The sequence below is a fragment of the Gracilinanus agilis genome, chromosome 2 (assembly GCF_016433145.1).
Source record: "Gracilinanus agilis isolate LMUSP501 chromosome 2, AgileGrace, whole genome shotgun sequence".
NCBI lineage: Eukaryota > Metazoa > Chordata > Mammalia > Didelphimorphia > Didelphidae > Gracilinanus > Gracilinanus agilis.
In genome coordinates, this window is record NC_058131.1 from 563,064,352 (window position 1) to 563,083,913 (window position 19,562).

A 19,562-nucleotide genomic window follows, 5' to 3' on the forward strand; every position below is an offset into this window, starting at 1 on the left:
ACTAAAGACTGAAACAATATGAAAGAACTGAGGAAAATTAAAAGCTTAACTCAAAATCACAAGGGAGTATTTGTCAGAGGTAGATTTTGAACCCAGGACCCATGACTTCAGAGTCACTACTCTTTCTACTGTACCATGCTGCCTTTCCTTATCACAATACCTCTGAAGAATGGCTAGTAACTCCACTGGGATATTGCAAAGCCTCCTTGCTTTTGCAAATGCTCTTATAAGTTGTATAGCCAAAAAAAATCTTAGTTTTCTTCAGTATTCTCATATTTCAATGGATGTGTGATCCAATTCATGCTTGAATCTTATCTGACCTATCCTCTCAGGGTACATGCATTTTCCACTATGAAACATATGGGATTATGTGCTTTATTCAACAATCTCTCTGTCTCTGTCTGTCTGTCTCTTTCTCTCTTTTTCCCCTTAACATGGTGGAAGAAGGGAGAGGAACATGATGTTATTCTGGTTTGGGAAAATAAGACAGACTCAAAAAAGAGAATAAACATTTAAAGGATGATGGCTAAAGCATGGAATCAGAAAGTGACAACATGGGGGGCAGCTGGGTAGCTCAGTGGATTGAGAGCCAGGCCTAGAGACGGGAGGTCCTAGGTTCATCTGGCCTCAGATACTTCCTAGCTGTGTGGCCCTGGGCAAGTCATTTGACCCCCATTGCCTACCCTTACCACTCTTCTGCCTTGGAGCCAATACATAGTATTGACTCCAAGATGGAAGGTAAGGGTTTAAAAAAAAAAAAGAAAAGAAAGAAAGTGACAACATGAAGCTGTCACCACTTCCTGTTGAAATATCAATTCTGTACTAGTTAAGTCACTGACTATGTTAGGGCAGGGGATATGGTCCAGTGTAAAGAGCACTGTTTTAGACTTAGAGAACCTGGGATGGGCAAGTGTCTTGATTCCTGATACATAAGAAAATGAGAGGACTGGAGTAGATGACTTCTAACATCTTTTATAGCACTAATCTGATCTTGAAAATAGAGAATAAGAAGTATATTGCCCAGATTCTGCTTCTTTCTATGCCCTCAGAGGAGACTAGTTCAAGTCCATTTCCCTTTTCCCTGTATATTCTGTGCTTCATGAAACTATATTGTCTTATACGTCATTAGTGTTAGGTTTTAGGGTTGATGAACCAAGACAATGTCAAAAAGATCTATATTTTTCAAAGCTCCTATTATTGTATAGTTAGAATCCACTTTTGAAAACTGGTTTGTCTTCATTTATTATCTGTAACCTTCCATAGGCTACTCTTCAATTCCATAGTTTCTCTTATTTCCATTTGACTATTGACTCTCTAGGTCTTGTTTCCCTACCTAATTTCTGGTGCTCTTAGTCACTTCCTGTGGTCTTCTCCCTGGATCTTGCTCTCTCAATTAGTCTCCCCTATCCCCTTTATCTTCCACTACCCCGCTTCTCAATAGGCTTTCTCTTGTGCCTACAGTATCCACAGAATGCCCTGTTCACAAAAGGGAAAAAAAAAAAAAACTCCCACCTTAGTTGAATAGTGAAATTCCTATACTATTTCTCTTTTTTTGTTTGACTATGAAAGTTGTGGTGTTTTATACCCAGTACCTTCTTTTTACCTCTATCCACATAAAGCATATATATATATATATATATCCACATAAAGTATATATAACCATATAAAGTAGTCTTTAATCATTTGCTAATGGCTTTTATCCAGGAATATTCCTGAAACTGCTTTCCTAAAGGTTTAAATTCAACAGACTCAATAGCTTTTGCTCCTCTTAATTCTCTTTTAATTCTCTGTACTATGACACTTGACTGCTCTCACTTCTTCAAAAAAATCTCCCTACTCTAGATTCCTATGAAAATTATTCTTCCTTCCTTCCTTCCTTCCTTCCTTCCTTCCTTCCTTCCTTCCTTCCTTCCTTCCTTAGCATCAGGAATTCACCTGTTATTTATAGTTTTAAAATGTTGTCTGGGTCACATATAGTTGGTGTCAGAGGTGACACTTGAACCTAGGTCTTTCAGAGTCAAGTCCAGCTCTCTATCTACTATCATACATTTTCTCTCTTCTGAAACCCTCTAAAATCAGATTTCTCCTTCTGACTTCCCAAATTCTGTCATTCTAAGACTGATAGATTAAAAACTGTTTCTGAAAGATTTTGGATTTTAGACAAAACCTCATTGGAATTTAACATTTGAGAACATTTTAAACAGACCATCACAAGTAAGATATAAACCACAGAAGTGTTGGCCACCATGAATTTCCAAAAGTTGCCAATTTGCCTGATATTTGTGCTCATTTACAGACAGGCTGAAGTTTAGTGAAGCTGTTTAATTACTTTTGTGATTCTGCACTAAAATTTGGTCAGAAGAAGAGCAACAAATAATTTTTAATCCTTTTTATCTTCTTGCATTCTTGTGGATTCCTTCTAGAATCCCGACATACCTCAGGGTCTCAGAAAGTCTTGTTCTGACCCTGAGTGGCCTCAGTCAACTCACCTGGACTTTAGGTCCACCTCCAGAAATTCTGGATATGTAACTCATGATGTACTTGGCAGCTACAGTCTTTCCAGCACCACTTTCACCACTGAAGAGAGAAAAGAACACAGAAAACATCTATGAAGTGACTCATGACATAACACCAATAAGGAACTGATTAAAAATGTGTGAAATTGAATAGAGAAGTGAGAAACACTAGGGCTCTGCCAAACAAGTGGTTTCCATGAAAGGCTTAATATACATTTAATTGATGGGTAAAACCAAAACAATTCCATCTCTTCAAGTAGATTCAGAGAAGAAATGTCATGCCCATCAAATGTACATGCTACAAGATTCTGCACAGAAAGAGATACTGATCTTTGGGAGTTTAGAGATTCAACAGCAATAGCACTAGTACTCTGTGAATCAATCTATCTTTCTTTGTTTCCTTTTTTCCTTCTTTCTTTTTTGAAAACACCAATAAACAAACATCCCTGCGATTAGGCTTCCAATTTTTTTAAAGAGTTAGAAAAAAATATTCTTAGATTCCAAGTTATTTGCTAGAACTGATGTAGGCTTCCTTATTTTAGGCATTCCAAAATTAAATGATGAGGCAATATTAATCACATCCTGAACAACAATGAACTGCCTTCCTGTTCTTCAGTTTTATGGCATGGGCTGCTTTGTGTGTTGGTTTTTTTTTTTTTAAATAGCACCGTCTACTCTTCATAATTCTATCCTTCCTGTAAAATAATGACATCAGTACTATATATGCTGAAATCAAGTCAAATGCATATTCTTTCTACCACTGGCCAAAGAGTTAGCACAATGAAGGAGGTTAGAATAGAGGGACCTTGGTGATTTAAGTTTAGCCCCAAACTTTATTTGGAAACCTTGGTTTGTGCCATGCTTATAAATAGAGCTTGAGGTTTTTGGTTGGGAAGCAAGAACAGGAACTCTTTGCTTTCAAAGGTATCTAGACGGAAACTATTGCTGCTACTGACATATTTTACAGTGGAAGGCACAACTTCTCTAAAACATTAAGAGGGGAATGAGAATAAAATAACAACAACAACAAGAACTAGTGTTTATATAGCCCATTCAGGCTTGCAAAGAGCTTTAAAAATATTATTTTACCCTCACAAAAACCCTTGGTGGTAGGTACTATATAAGTGATATAAAGATATTCCCAAGGTCTTCCTGAACAACTTTAGTATCAGTTGTGAGAAATGGGAGACACTGGCACAGGACCATCCTGTATGGCATGCTAGCATCAAAGCAGGATTGCAGTAGCTCGGAGGAAACACTGAGATGTGCAGATTTAGAGACATCTTCCTCCCAAATGTTCATATGGGCTATTTGTGCCTGAACTGTGGTAGAGCCTTCTCAGCTCATATTAGTCTGATCAGTCAGTTGGAAACACTATCCTTTGACTCTGACATAGTGATGTCATTTTGGTCCTTTTCAAGTACAAAGGACAACAACTAATCTCTACAGATGAAGAAGCTAGGGAGACAGAGGTTAAGTGACTTGCCCAAGATAATACACAGATAATAAATATCTGAGGTTGGGTTTGTACTCATATTTTCCTGAGCTGAGGTCCAGAACCGAAATCACTGCACCACCTAACTTCCTCTGATCAAAAGATTTAAAAAAAAACAAACCCATGTCCTCCATTTTAGAACCAATATTATGAAGTGTCAGAGGTCAAATCTGAACCCAAGACCCCCTGTTTTCAGGTCTATCCACTGAGCTGCCCTCTCTAATCTAAAGATTGGTTGAGCAAGTAGAATGGAAGAAGTGGGTATGATGAAAAAATCCTAGCCCTCAGGTCTGGTGGCCAGGACTCAAATCTGATAGCTATATGACTCCACTATATGACCTCTTTGGTCTTTGGTTTCTCTATCTATAAAGTGAGGAAGCTGAACTGTATATATATTTAAATCCCACCCAGCATTAAAGATTTATGACCTAAAAAAATTAATGATGAGTAGCAGGCTATGTTCAATTTTGTCTATGGCAAATCTTCCCTATTTCCCTTTGGTAGGTATTGGCAATGTAACTCTCTCCCTCTCTCTCCCTCTCTCTCTCTCTCTCTCTTAAACCCTCGCCTTCCATCTTAAAATCAATACTATATATTGGTTCCAAGGCAGAAGAGTGGTAAGGGTTAGGCAATGGAGGTTAAATTACTTGCCCAGGGGTTATACAGCTAGGAAATGTCTAAGGCCAGATTTGAACCCAGGATGTCCTCAGCTCCAGGCCTGGCTTTCTATCCATTGAACCACCCAGCTGCCCCCACAATGTAATTCTTAAGAAGAATATATGTGTGGAGTTTTGCATTCAAGGCATAGGTGCACTTTCAGATTTGTCTATGAATTTAAAACATTTATTTTGTCAGCATATCAAAAAATGAAGAGGAAGAGAGATGGAGATAATTGGGATCACAGAATTCTAGATCCAGAGCTGGAAGGGATCTCAGCGTCTGATCCTTTCATTTTACAAACAAGGAAACTTAGGCTCAGGAAAATAGATTGATTTACATAAGGTCAAATATATAAATGAAAGAAGTGGGATTTGAACATGAATACTGGTTCCAAATCCAGTCCTCTTTCTACTAAGTCACAATTTTCTTTTAATAAAGAAAAAATAAACCTTATTCTTTAGGAAAATGGAGGCCCCTGATTATCCATACTGCTTACATTTATCAAATTATATTATTTTTTTTTCTCTCTTTTCCTAAATTTTTTCTTGCATCCCTCATGGCTTAAAATTGACTTTAAAGACTAGGTCAGTAAGTCAAAGCTCTGGCTAGATGGACCAAGCTAATAAGCTTTCATGTACCTGCCTAGCAAAGAGTTGTGTGCATATACATATAAACAGGCTGTCTTACTAGTCTTAACGCGGTTCAAAGCTATTAAACAAACAATACTCATTGTATATGCATGTCATGTACACACATATGCACATATATACCATCTCCCATAAATTTTAGTGATGTTTAAATCTATTAAACATATATACTCATACTTATACTTATGTACATACATAAAGGGTATCCCAAAGGTCAATCAATCAAACATTTATTAAGCACCTCCTCTGTGCCAGGCTCTGTGCCAAGTGGCTGAGAATACACAAGGGGGCAAAAAACAGTCCCTGCCTTCAAGAACTTTATGTCTTGCAGTTTAAGCTATTAAATGTGTCTTTGTGTGTGTGTGTGTCTGTCTGTCTTTCTGTTTGTCTGCCTGCTGTATATGTATCTATCAGTGTGTCTGTTGTCTGAAGACTTGCCTTGCCAAGACTAGAGAAGTTCCACACAAAATTAGTCAGAGATAATCAGTTTTTCAGTTTTTCAGTTTTACAAACCCACTCTGAAAGTAAAGAGTATTTGTGTCAGTAGACATAGTGTAGGCATATTCATCTTCACTCATGAAATCCTGCATTCTGAAAGCATTTCGCTGTCAGGAGTAAAAAGTGTTTGTTGATTGACAGAGGTGGCTGCTTTAAAAGGGAATTCTTGGTTATCTTTGAGTTCACATTTGTGAAAAGGGAATCCTTTGTTCTCTTTGCCTAGTTGGAGTTAACACTTTGGTTGGCAATAACTTTGAAGGGACCCAAACTTGAACTAGGTGGGAGAAGCTTGCAAATCACTTAGTGAATTCACACCCTACCTAGTGCTAGATGGAGAAGCCAACAAGATACTTGGAGAGTTCCACTCTTTTTTTCCAACTCAGTCAGAAACTTGTTCACACCCTCAGAAAGTGTGAACCTTTTTGATGAGCATTCACACCTCCAGAAGGTGCGAACTAAGAAGGTGGTCCCACAAAGACCACCCCCTGGACAGTGCTAGACAATTTGGAAGCTGTGATTGGCCCCTGTGAAAAGGGAAAGGGACAGAAAACCACCATAAAAGCCATGAAGGCAGTCTGGTGAAAGGCTGGTGACAGCTTCTGGAAAAGGAGACCTTCTGGAGAAGAAGGTCTTCTGGAGAAGGAAGACTTCTGGCTGAGTCTTCTAGTTTTCCTGGTTCATGGAGGAGTGCTGGCTGGGACACTGAGACCTTGGTGAGACTGCTCTTAATATCTTCTTTGGAATTCCACATAGTGAATTTAAAGACTGAATCTTCCTGAACTTTTCTTAAGGAACTTCCCTTTACTAGAGACTATGTGAATGAAGCTTTGCTACATTCACCTCCAGGCCTCTGGCCCTCTGACACTCTAGGGCAGGGTCAGCAACGTGTGGCTCTCGAGCCAAATCTGGCTCTTTTGAGGGCCAGATATGGCTCTTTCTGCAGGAGCCATAAAGTCAATTTTGTTTTCAGGCGCTGTTACAGGAGTGCGCACTGTGAGCACTGTATGGCTCTCATGAAATTACATTTTAAAAAATGTGGCGTTTATGGCTCTCGTGGCCAAAAAAGTTGCCAACCCCTGACCTAGGGGGTCATAGCAATTTACCTACTGTGTTAGATTCCTATTTCCTTATTTGTTCTACCTCTTCTCAATTGTAAATAAATTCCCATAAAGGTCAATTTTGACTTGAGGTTATTCCTTAATTGGGGAAATTTCCACTGCTGACCACCTTTTAATATATTTGACCAAAAACCCCCCTTTTCCCCCTTACACTGCCAAAGCTTACATCCTCAGGGCCACTAGGTAGAACAGTGGATAGAGAACCAGGGCTAGGATTGGGAGGCCATGGTTCAAATCTAGCTGCAGATACTTCCTAGCTGTGTGACCTTGGGCAAGTCATTTAACTCCATTTGTCTTGCCCTTACTTCTCTTTTGCCTTGGAATTCACACAGTGTCAATTCAAAGCAGAGGGTAAGGGTTTAAAAATGAAACAAAATGAAACAAAAAAACCAAAGTTTATATGTTGAGCAGACTGTCAGCTTCTTGAGAACATGCATTGTCTTTTCTTTTATCTTTGTATCCTCAGCATCCAACAGTGGTACATAGTAGATGCTTAATGAGTGCTTGTTGGATTAGATTAGAAGCTATGGAAAAAATATCCATCCTTTTAGGTTTATTAAAAAAAAAAAAAAACTGACAGCAGTGCTGCCCACTCCTTATGACTGCAGTGAAGAAAATGATGGAAACTGAAGTGTTTCTCCTTTCCTGAAGGTAACTGAAAACAATCATGATGGAAAACAACTGATTTTCTAGAGTAAGTAAGGGTTTTTGGTAGAAGGCCCAGAATTAAGACCTCCAAATGTTCAGCAATTTGTTGTCTCTTTCAGTAGCTTCAATTGAAATTAGAAATTGTCTAGACATTGATCTGAATTGTCATCACTGGGTTTCAATTTACATACACTTTGAAAAAGTATTATTGATTTGAACCGGTAATTTGCTCATAATATTGTACGATGATGGAGTGTTACAATTACCTGAATTGTATAGTAAGTATATGGAGCCATAATTATACCTGGTGCTCTCCCAGGTAAAGTAAATTGCTTTCCTCTTCTTGGGCATAGCACCAAAGAAATGACTAAAGCAAAGTAACGGTGAACAGAACATGAAATGATTAACCAGCATCAAACAAATGTCACCACAAGAGGCAGCAATTTGAACTCCTTTTTCTAACTTAGTTTTCATAAACTGACTCCCAACTGAATGAAAAAAAATATCCTGAGTTTATTTTCTTTATGTTTAGAAAACCAGCTGCTAAACTGCTTTAAGACACTTTCGAACAAAAATTCTCACAGATTTCATACAAAATGTCAGTTTAAATAGGAACATAATTTAATATTTCCGTACACAGTCATTACAGAAATTGGAATATGTGGTATAAATTCAACAAGAAATGGGAAGAATGGCTTACAAAATATAAACTACTGATGGCAATAAATTAATTATTAGCTTCAAGGACATCTTTTGCAGCCTGGTACAAGGTCATTCTGCACTAAAGGGCAGTAACATCATTTCAATACATTTCTTCCTTCCTTTGCTATTGGGCAGTTAAGTGATTTAATAGAGTGCAGAGTTTAGAGTCAGGAAGATTCATCTTTCTGAGTTCAAACCTGGCCTCAAACATTTTACTAGCTGTATGACCCTGGGCAAATCACTTAACCTTAATTGCCTCCGTTTCCTTATTTGTAAAATGAACTGGAGAAGAAAACGGCAAACCTCTCCAATATCTCTATCAAGAAAACCCCAAATGGGTTCACAAAGGGTAGGACACAACTGAAAATGACTAAACAACAGATCTTTGCTATCAGATACAAATTTATGATATCACAATGCATTTCTTCCAGAGGAGTATTATCAGCTCACCAGGGTCAAGTTCATCTATAATTGAAATGTGCCTCCTCTCCCATCTTCTGCTCCTAGATATTTCTTGTACTAGCCTTGTACAACAGTGCTCATAATTCTGACAGTACTTGCTCCTTTTCATTAAATATAATACAAATGTCCTTTATTTTTTGATAAAGGTAAAGGTGTTTTCTACTTAGCTGTATTGCTTTAAAAATCTTACTAGCCCACCCGGAGGGACTTGATCTAGATGGGATTTAGTATTTAGTCAATCAGCCAGTTAATAAGCATTTATTAAGCATTTATTATGTGCTAGACTTTGTGCTAAAGGCTGGAAATACAAATATAAGCAAAAAGATAGTCCCTACCCTCACAAAGCTTATATTCTAAAAGGGTAGACAGCAGATAAAATGAAGCTGATGGGAAAGAGAAGGTACTCAACAAAGGGACACAAAGGAAGTATTGCCAGGTGGGAAATGAAGACATGGTTAGGCAGTGTACCCTCTTTAAATAGAGACTCTGGCAGGAGTCAATCAATAGGGGAAGGGGCCATAGGAGCAGAGGGTACTTCAGAAGTTGAGTTCCAGGGATGAAGTGATTTTCTAAGTGAAGAGATTTCTGGAGCCTGATGGAGCACTGCAGCCTAGGGATGACATAATGAAGAACCTACAAAAACTCAACCTAAGAATCATGATGGGTAGATTTACAGCACCATGGATCTGGAGATGGAAGGGATCTTAGATGTTAGGAAGAAAATAAGAAATTGAGGGCCCAAAATATTTAGTGACTTTGCCAAGATCAAAAGAGTAATGAGCAGCAAAGGAGGGATTTGAACACAGATCCTAGGACTTCCAAGTTCAGTGTTTTTTCTTCTGTACCATGCTGCCTGGAGAAGTGTGAGGCTATCTGATATCAAACTTGTTTACTTTGTGAGAGATTTCTCAAGTAAGAAAATAATCAGGTTAATGAAAAATAAATATGAGGCTGCAAATTCTGAGGTTATCCAAGGCCAAAGCACTGCCTGTAACACATCATTAGTCCGGAAGATAAAAGTAATAAATAATGCCATCAGAAAGGGAAAATTTTTCCTAGCTGTATGACCTGGGGCAAGTCACTTAACCCCAATCACTTAGCCCTTCCCGGTCTTCTGCCTAGAAACTGATAGTATTGTTTTTAAGACAGAAGGTAAGAGTTTGTTTTTTTAAAAGGGGGGGAAATTTGAAAGGTGAACTTGATCAAGAAATTGCCAATGTGACCAGGATTTTGTAATCCTCTATGGCAAAGGATTCTTTTCTACAGGGATCAACCTCTCAATGACTCCAGCTCTCTCTGTATCTTCATGGAAGCCCACCCCTTCAGTCACCATTTTGCCAAAAATTATTTGCTATCTCACACAAAGTCGGAAATAACAAATAATAGCCTTGCACCACAATGATCACAAGACAAGATTTTTCTCAAGGGAATGAGAAACCACATCAAAGAAGGGTTCTGGCCAGCCCCAAATCACTAACAACTTGGTTCATGCAATCATTTCTTGGCAGGACTACAGTATTTGAAGGAAAGATGTTTGTTTTTTTCCTCAAAACATCTTTTCTGCTTATCTTGGAGGGAGTAAGGGAGGAATCATACAAAACCTTGGATTTGGCAATTAAAATGTAATTCTTATGTTTCTACAATGGCAATCAACTACTTTTCTCACCTTTATACTTTCTCACAAGTTGTCCTTTCATGGCTGAAATACAGTCACCTCTCATGTTGTCTTTTGGATTCCCTACCCTCCTTCATGAAATCCTTTCCGGATTCCCTTTATTCTTAGCTAGGTGCCATACTGGACAGAATGCTGGACTTGATTCAGGAAGACCCGAATTTGAATTCTGCCTCTGAAATTTGCTATATATGTATATATAACCTAAATGAATCTGTCTGAATTTCCTCATGCATAAAAAGGAATTTACAATTGTACCTACCCTCATAGACTCTTAGAATTGAATGAGACAATAACAATTATAATAATAACAATTAATTACTAGCCTTTACCTAGTGCTTTAGGATTTTCAAAGAATTTTATAAATACGACCTTGTAGTAGCAATTATCATCATTAAAAAAAGTATTTTCTCCAGTGACATTTTATTATATTTTCTCCAAGTATGTTTTCCCATTTCCCCAATTACGATTAAAAATTTTAACATTTTTTCTGACATTTTATGATCCAATTTCTCTCACCCCTCCCCTATATCTCTCTGAGAGCATAAACAATTTAATACCATCCTGAATTTACAGATGAAGAAACTGAGGCTGAGAAAGGTTATATGACTATGTAACAGATTCATGTAACTAGTAAACACCTGTGGCCAGATTTGAACTCAGAACTTACAGACTTGAGGGCATGTACTTTATCTGCTTCGCTATTTAATATTAGCTAGATTATTAATAGTTACATTATTATTAATTAATTCATCCTCCTAAAAATATCACATAAGTACATATATGTCTATATGCTATACATATCCTAGTAGAATTCATTCATTTATTCAACAAAAATTTAGTAGAATTTAAATGTGTTATAGGAAGGGATTAAAAAAGAAAAACCTTTGTGACCCCACAAGTAAGTACAGCTGTTTAATACATGGTTGCTGAATTAATTAAAATGTAATAATATAAAAAAAATAAATATCATATATAATTTTGGAAAAACCAACACATTTATTTCTGGCATTTTGAGGACTGGCCATTACCATAAAAGTTCTTCCTCTCCCAAATAACAAATAAACACATATTGAAATCACATTGTCAAACAGTCAAGCCCTCACATTTAGTCTGCAAAGAAAATCGACATGGTAGACATCTTTCTAGGCAGTATTTACTTGTGGGCACTTAGTAAAACTCCAACACCATCAACAACAGCTAAATTATGTATGTGGCCCAGTCAAATCCTGCCTCCATTCGGAAGTCTGTTTGAATCAGATAATTAACCAAGCTCTCCGTTTTCAGTCAGAAGTGAACCAGTTTCCCCATTCCTGTTCAAACAGTTAATAATTTACTATATGGAAGTTAAAACTTAAAAAGAATCTTGAAAATAAATTAATAATAAAAATTTCAGAAATGGCTTATATGGACATGTTTCACATGATTTCACAGGTATAATTGACATCATATTGTTTGCCTTTTCACCAGTGGGGGAGGTCTGGAAAGGAAGGAGAGAATTTGGAACTCAATATTTTTTTAAAATGTTAAAAATAAATAAATGATGAATTAAAAAAATAATAGTTTACCATAGCTTACAGTCATATTTTGGACATTTCCCTACAGATGCAAAGCTGTACCCAGAAATGACAAGTTAAATGGTTTTAGAAAAGGCTTACTGAAGCTAAAACATGAAGAAAAAGGCCCTCCCAACTCATCTTTCCCCCTGAATGTCCTTGGCCTGAAAAGGAGAAGTTGCATACTACAGATACAAATGTCAGATATATTAGTGATGGGATTTTACATTAACTTCAGGTGAATGACATCTCTCTGACAGTCTTGTAGATATAAAGTGAATAATAAATGATTATTGAATTTAAGTGAAAGAAGAAATAAATTTTCAAGGCTACGGAAAATTGTACGGTAACAAGGGAAAACATCCCAGGTCTTTCCAAAGACAATTTGATCTGGGTTTCATGGAAATTCCATTATTAGACTGTTACCTAGACATTAATGTGGAAGCTGCCATTTTCTTCTGACCTATGGCTATGCAGTTGGTCCTTTGAAGTGTATGATGGCACTGCTGTCTTCTGCTTGCATGGCTGCTCAGATACAAGGAACTCATTTTGTGTTTTTTTTTTCCCTGTAGAACTAAATTTGAAATGAGAGGCAGGGAGTGGTGCTGTGGAGAGCTCTAGACAAAGTTAGAAGATCTGTTTTTGAGTAGCAGCTATGACTCATGGTAGCTGGGTGACCACTAGAAGCCTCTGAGGTATTTATAAGATGACAACAATAATGTAAAGAAAATTTAAAAATTGATTGTAAACTTAACTAAAAGTTAAGACTATATTTCCTAAAGCCCCTGCACTAGACTCCTGGTTTCAAATACTCTCTTTAATACTTAGTTTTCCTGTAAAATGGGGATAATATCATAAATATCTACCATACAGAGTTGTATTGAAGATCAGATGAGATGATGTGTACAAAGAGCTTTGTAAAATATAAAGTGGCATGTAAATATAAATTATATTATTACAAAGATGAAATGAAATATAATCCCTATCTTCAAGGATACTTGTAGTCTAATAAAGGAATAAGATAAGCAGTACCAGCAGCAGTTCTCACACCATTCTTTTTCAATTTTGTGTGTCTAGGGGCAGCTGGGTAGCTCAGTGGATTGAGAGCCAGGCCTGGAGACAGGAGGTCCTAGGTTCAAATCCGGCCTCAGACACTTCCCAGCTGAGTGACCGTGGGCAAGTCACTTGACCCCCATTGCCTACCCTTGCCAATCTTCCACCTATAAGTCAATACACAGAAGTTAAGGGTTTAAAATAAAAAAACAAAACAAAACAAACAATTTTGTGTGTCTATGTGTGAGTGACTTTTACTTTCTGTCATAGTGACAACTCTAAGTCAGAAGGGGTTAAGTGACTTGCCCAGGATCACACAGCTAGGAAGTGTCTAAGGACAGATTTGAACCCTGGCCCTCCTAATTCTAGGCCTGGATGCAGATCAAAGCACACTATCTTTCACACCAGTGTTTTTATGGTTTTATTTTGGGGTTTTGGTTATGTATAAGCATGCCCTTACAACAATGACCAATATGGAAGTGTGTTTTGCATGATAAAAGCAAAATTAAAAAAATAACAACACGTTCTAATAATTAGAGAAATGCAAATCAAAACAACTCTGAGGTATCACCTCACACCTAGCAGATTGGCTAAAATGAAAGAAGGGGAGAGTAATGAATGTTGGAGGGGATGTGGCAAAATTGGGACATTAATGCATTGCTGGTAGAGCTGTGAACTGATCCAGCCATTCTGGCTGGCAATTTGGAATCATGCTCAAAGGGCTATAAAAGAATGCCTGCCCTTTGATCCAGTCATACCATTGCTGGGTTTGTACCCCAAAGAGATCATAGATAAACAGACTTGTAGGAAAATATTTATAGCTGCGCTTTTTGTGGTGGCAACAAATTGGAAAAGGAGGGTATGTCCTTCAATTGGGGAATGGCTGAACAAACTGTGGTATATGCTGGTGATGGAATACTATTGTGCTAAAAGGAATAATAAACTGGAGGAGTTCCAGGTGAACTGGAGAGACCTCCGGGAACAGATGCAGAGCGAAAGGAGCAAAGCCAGAAGAACACTGTACACAGAGACTGACATACTGTGGTAAAATTGAATGTAATGGACCGCTGTACCAGCAGCAATACAATGACCCAAGACAATTCTGAGGGATTTATGGTAAAGAATGCTACCCACATTCAGAGGAAGGACTGCAGGAGAGGAAATATATAAGAAAAACAACTGCTTGAACGCATGGGTCGGGGTGGACATGATTGAGGATGTGGACTCGAAACTACCACACCAATGCAACTACCAACAATTTGGAAACTGGTCTTGATCAAGGACACATCACAAAACTAGTGGAAATGTGCATCGGCCATGGGTGGGGGGAGTGTGGGGGGGCGAAGGGGAAAGGAGGAGCATGAATCATGTAACCATGTTAAAAATGAATATTAATAAATGTTTGAAAAAAAAACAAAAAAAAAATAACAACATGAAAAAAAAAGTGACACATTGATTCTAGATGTCAAACTTCAGTTGCTACTCTCATTTATGTTGCTATTTCTTCCCAATGACTTTCTCTTTCCCAACCATAAAGGAACCAGTCCTGATAACAAAGAAAGCCACCTGAGTAAAACAAACCAATGCTTTGGCTATGCCTCACAATGTGTATTTCGTTTTACACTCATAGATCTTTCCTGACTAGTCTAGCCCACATTTATCTCTCCTTCTCTGAAATCTCATAATCATACACTTTATAGTACATTGAGGACCCTTGTATAATGATTATAGAGGTTCATATTTATTATAGTTTTACTTACACTATTTTGGGCCATAGTTATAATTTATTTGATACTTAGTTATTGGTCAGGACTACAACCCCCAATTACAACACTGTTTCTAGGGGGAAAATATAATCCTTTTAACCACATGGTTTCTAGGAGTGCATTGTGGCAAGATGCAAAGACTGCCAGTGTATGGAAATCTGGCAGTGCCCCACTCACACCTGTTCCTCTGTGGATGAGGACTATGAGAACTGCATGCCAAGAAACCCTCCCAGCTGCTAGAGACTAATGCAGAAGTGTTATGGGAATGGAGTCAGATCTCCTTGTCTCAACCTCAGGGTAGTCTGGTGTCTTAGTGTATTTTCCCTTCTCTCTCCCTTTCTTTAATATCATAAAGACCCATGCCTGGAATGTTCTCTTCCCTGATTTCTACCTTCAAGCTTCCTTGGCTTCTTTCAAGCCTCTACTAAAATTTTGCCTCCTGCAAGAAATCTTTCCAAGGTCCCCCTCAAAATCAGTGCCTCGGCTCTGATATTATATTCAATTTATCTTGCCAATATCTCATTTGTGCATAACTATTTGCATGTGATCTCCCCATTAGATTGTCAGTTCCTTGAGGGCAGGGACAGTTTTTGCCTTTGTTTGTATCGGCATGATGCCTGGTGCTTAATAAGTGGCTTGTGGATACACTGACAGTATTGCTCAGAGTAATGAGAAGCAAATGCCTCTTTCTGCCTTTTGGGCACACAGACAATTTCCACAGCCAACATCAAAATGACTCATAAAAATCACACCTGGAATATATAGGCAGGAGACCTTTGATCTCAGGTCCTGGACCAACACCATCTTTCTAAATTGGCCAACACTGCCCTAAGTTAATGACAGTATCATGAACTCCATTAGATTATGTGGGAATCAGGTGGAAGGAACTCAGCCAAAGAATTTCAGATAGCATGTTGGGACTGAAGACAATGAGAAACAAGTAGATCTAGTGGAAAGAGCCCTGACTGACCAGATGCTAGATCATAGCTTTAGAACTGGAAAGAAGGGGCCACAGAGGCCACCGAATCTGAATTCCTCATTTCACAGAGAAGGAAACTGGGACCCAGATAGATGCAGTGACTTATTCAACATCATAACAATAATAAGTGGCAAAGGCACAATTTGAACCCAGGTCTTCTGTCTCCAAAGCCAGTGGTCCTTCTACCATAGCCAGTATTGAGTGTTGGCTCTGCTACTTTAGAAATGTGATCTTGAGTAAGTCACTTTCCTTGAACGGGCTTCTTTCTGTTTCCTGACCTATAAAATGAGGAGTATGGGCCAGAATAGCCAGTTTTTTTAAAACCCTTACCTTTCGTCTCAGAATCAATACTGTGTATTGGTTCTAAGGTGAAAGAGTGGTAAGGGCTAAGCAATAGGGGTTAAGTGACTTGCCCAGGGTCACACAACTAGGAAGGGCCAGATGATTTTTTAAAAACCATCTACCTTCTTTCTGTCTTAGAATCAATAACCAAGTATTGGCAGTAAGGACTAGGCAACTGGAGTTAAGTGACTTGCCCAGGGTCACAAAACTATGAAGTCTCTGAGGCCAGATTTGAGCCCAAGATGTCCTGTTTCCAGGCCTGGCTCTCTCTCCATCAAGCCACGTAGGTGTTCCAGGCCAGATGATGTTTAAGGTCTATTTCAGATCAACATATCAACCAATCAACCAATTGACCAATAAGTCTTATGCTTGAGAGGGATTGGAACCTTCCCCAAAATAAGTTGACAATTTCTCCACAATGCATAGTCTTAGAGAGCTGCCTAATCCAAAGATTAAAGGGTAAGGGACATGTATTGGGTTCTACAACAAGAGGCAGGAGTTTAACACAAGCCTTTCTGGTTTTGGGGCTCCATCTAACTCTATCTACTCGGCCATGGTCCCCCTTGGGCAATGGAGTGGTACAAAGGAAAAATGAAATAATCTCTATTCTCAAGGGGCTTGACTTCCTACCTAGAGTATCATCTTTGGCCCATTCTACCACAGTCTCTGATTTAAAAGAAATGAACATGGACTGGAAGACTATGTTAGACATGTTGTCTTTATACACTGACATCATCTGTCTCATAAAAAGCAAATGATAATATCACAAGTTGGCACATATGGGAGCCTACTAGGTGACAGCGGTCTGGCTGGGAACCATGAAGATTAGAATATTACTTTTTCTTGTTTTTCTTTTCATCTCATGTGAACATGAATCCTGTTTCCTACTATTAGATTTCCATCCAACTCCTACCACCTAGCAAGAACACCATGGCATCTGGAAATAACTAAAACCTATTTCCTTTAAGTCAATTAGAGAGATCTGAGTTTTGTTTATTTTGGGGGTCAGAGACACATTTGAGTTTGAGTCAGTATTTGGGTATCTAAACCCTGTGCTCAGCTTCTGCTTCAGCAGGCTCTTCCCATCATAGCTATCTTGAGCAACCCCCCAGTGGTAGAGTTTTCCCTTTGGCCCACAGGATTAATCACTTCAACCTATCATAGTTGTCTCCTAAGGAGATAACTTGCAGGACTACAGCCTTCCCCTACATCCAATCTGCTTAGAAGACAAAGTAGGATGAGATTGGACATTGGCAGCTGTTAGAGTGAATGCCCAATCAACCTTAGCCTTCTAGAAACAGTCTTCTCCATTTGGAGTCCAACCATAGTAGCACTGAAATAACCCTGAGAAGCAACAGCTTTTAATTTTGGGATTAATTCATTGGAACACCTGGCTAACAGCTGGCAGGAAGCATGAACTTAATCTTGAACGAACAGACACAGCTCCAGCTCACGCCTGTTGAAAGCACACACACACACACACACACATATAAGCTCATTGGGCTCTGCCCTTGGTGTCCTAAGCGAAGAGTTATTCATATAAATAAGAACTTAATTATTCATATAAAAAAGATCTTACATAACATAAATATCCCATGAATCACTTCAGAATAATCTTTAGAAAATCACAACTCTGCCCTTATTTCTGTTATTGTTGAGTTGTTTCAGTCATGTCGACTCTTCATAACCCCATTTTGGGGTTTTCTGGCAAAAATATCAGTATAGGGGAGCTAAGTGGCACAGTAGATAGAGAATAAGACCTGGAGATGGGGGTTTCTAGGTTCAAATCTGGCCTCAGACACTTCCCAGTTGTGTGACCCTGGGCAAGTCACTTAACTCCCATTGCCTAACCCTCACCACTCTTCTACCTTGGAACCAATGCAGAAGTTAAGGGTTTAATATATATGTATATACTGAAGTAGTTTTCCATTTCATGTAGATTAACCTCCCTGATTCTAAGCCCATTTTTCTATCTGCTGCACCACCTAGCTGACCCAACCATATTACTCTGCTCAAAAATAATTAATGGTTCTTCATTACCTTTGAATAAAATCCAAACTTTTTAGAATAACATTCAAGCCCTCCATAATCTTGCTTCAGGTTTCCTTTCCTACCTTATTCCTCCCTAAGGAATCCATACATTTTAGTCAAACTGGGCTACTTGGGCTTTCCCAAATACATTTCCTATTTCCCTGCATTTTTGTCTTTGTTCATTCTATTCCCTCAGTCTGAGATAGAATCCCAGAGCTAGAGCTGGAAGGCCATTAATCCAGCTTCCTCCTAAGTGATTTGTCTAGGGTCACATAGGTTATCCTGGAGATAACATTTGAATCTAGATCCTCTGACTCTGGAAGTTGCTTTTTTATCTTTTGTGCATGCATGCCACTTCCTCATCATTCTTCCTCTTTCCTGCCAGTCAAAAGCCCAATTCAAGCATCATCTTTAGTGTTCTTCCAAATCAGGAAGAAATCTTCTACGCCTTCTTTAAATTTCCAGTAGATCCTTCTCTGTGCCTTTCCAATGGCAACATTCAACATCGTTTTTATTCTACATCCATGTCTCCTCTCCCTCACTACATTAAAGGTATGTTGAAGACAAGGACTATGCATTTTTTATTTTTGTCCCCCACTAACTGACCAGAGTACATAATAGTAGGAAATGAATAAATGCTCCTTTAAGGATTGAACAAAGCAGCCCTGCTTTCTTCTCTCAAAAGCTCATAGGATTTTGGATTGAGAACTAGAAGAGAGCTTAGAGATCATACAGATCAAGAAACTGAGGCCCAGAAAAGTTATTTTTGCTTTTTCCTTTAACTGAAGTTCTAGAGAGAAAGAAAACTGTTGTAGAGGAACTTTATTAATAAAATTCATCCCTACTGCCAAACTCCATTTTCTCTTCCTCAAACTTGTCTTCACTTCCTTTCTGAGATTAGCCTCCCTAGCTTGTAACCTGATCCCCACTAATTAATGAACCTGATGGAGACTTTTCTACAACTTAATTCTGTTACAATTCAAAAGATCTATTGGGGGCAGCTAGGTAGCACAGTGGGAATAGAACCAGGCGGGGCAGCTAGGTGGCTGAGAGAGCCTTTACTGCTCTTCTATATTGGAACTGACACTTAGTATTGATTCTATGAAAGAAGGTAAGGGTTTAAAAAAAAAATCCAAAAAACAAAAATCTGTTGGGAAGTAAAGTCAGACAGAATGTTGAATTTCATTGCTTACTTTTTAAACAGTTTAAAAAGGTAGTAAATTAATAAGCTTCCTTTCTCTAATTTTTGTTCATTCATTTTATTTTTTATCCTCTGATCCACATCTCAAACATACAGCCCTTGACCCTCCTGCAGTTAAAACTTCAAATGTTGACTTTTATCTCAAGGGTTAGAATGATGAAATGGAAGTAGGGAAGGGCAAGCAGAGAAGTTCAATTGTAATTCTTTTGTAAAATT

The 19,562-nt window shown here is 38.3% G+C and overlaps 1 protein-coding gene across 1 annotated transcript in view; it reads right to left on the reverse strand.

Moving 5' to 3' along the window:
- MYO1E (myosin IE) overlaps window positions 1–19,562 on the reverse strand; it is a 175,700-nt gene that overhangs the window by 128,297 nt on the left and 27,841 nt on the right. Inside the window, exon 5 of the mRNA XM_044660107.1 lies at window positions 2,490–2,577. Within this exon, the coding sequence (XP_044516042.1) occupies window positions 2,490–2,577 (88 nt within the window). The remainder of the gene's footprint in view (window positions 1–2,489; window positions 2,578–19,562) is intronic.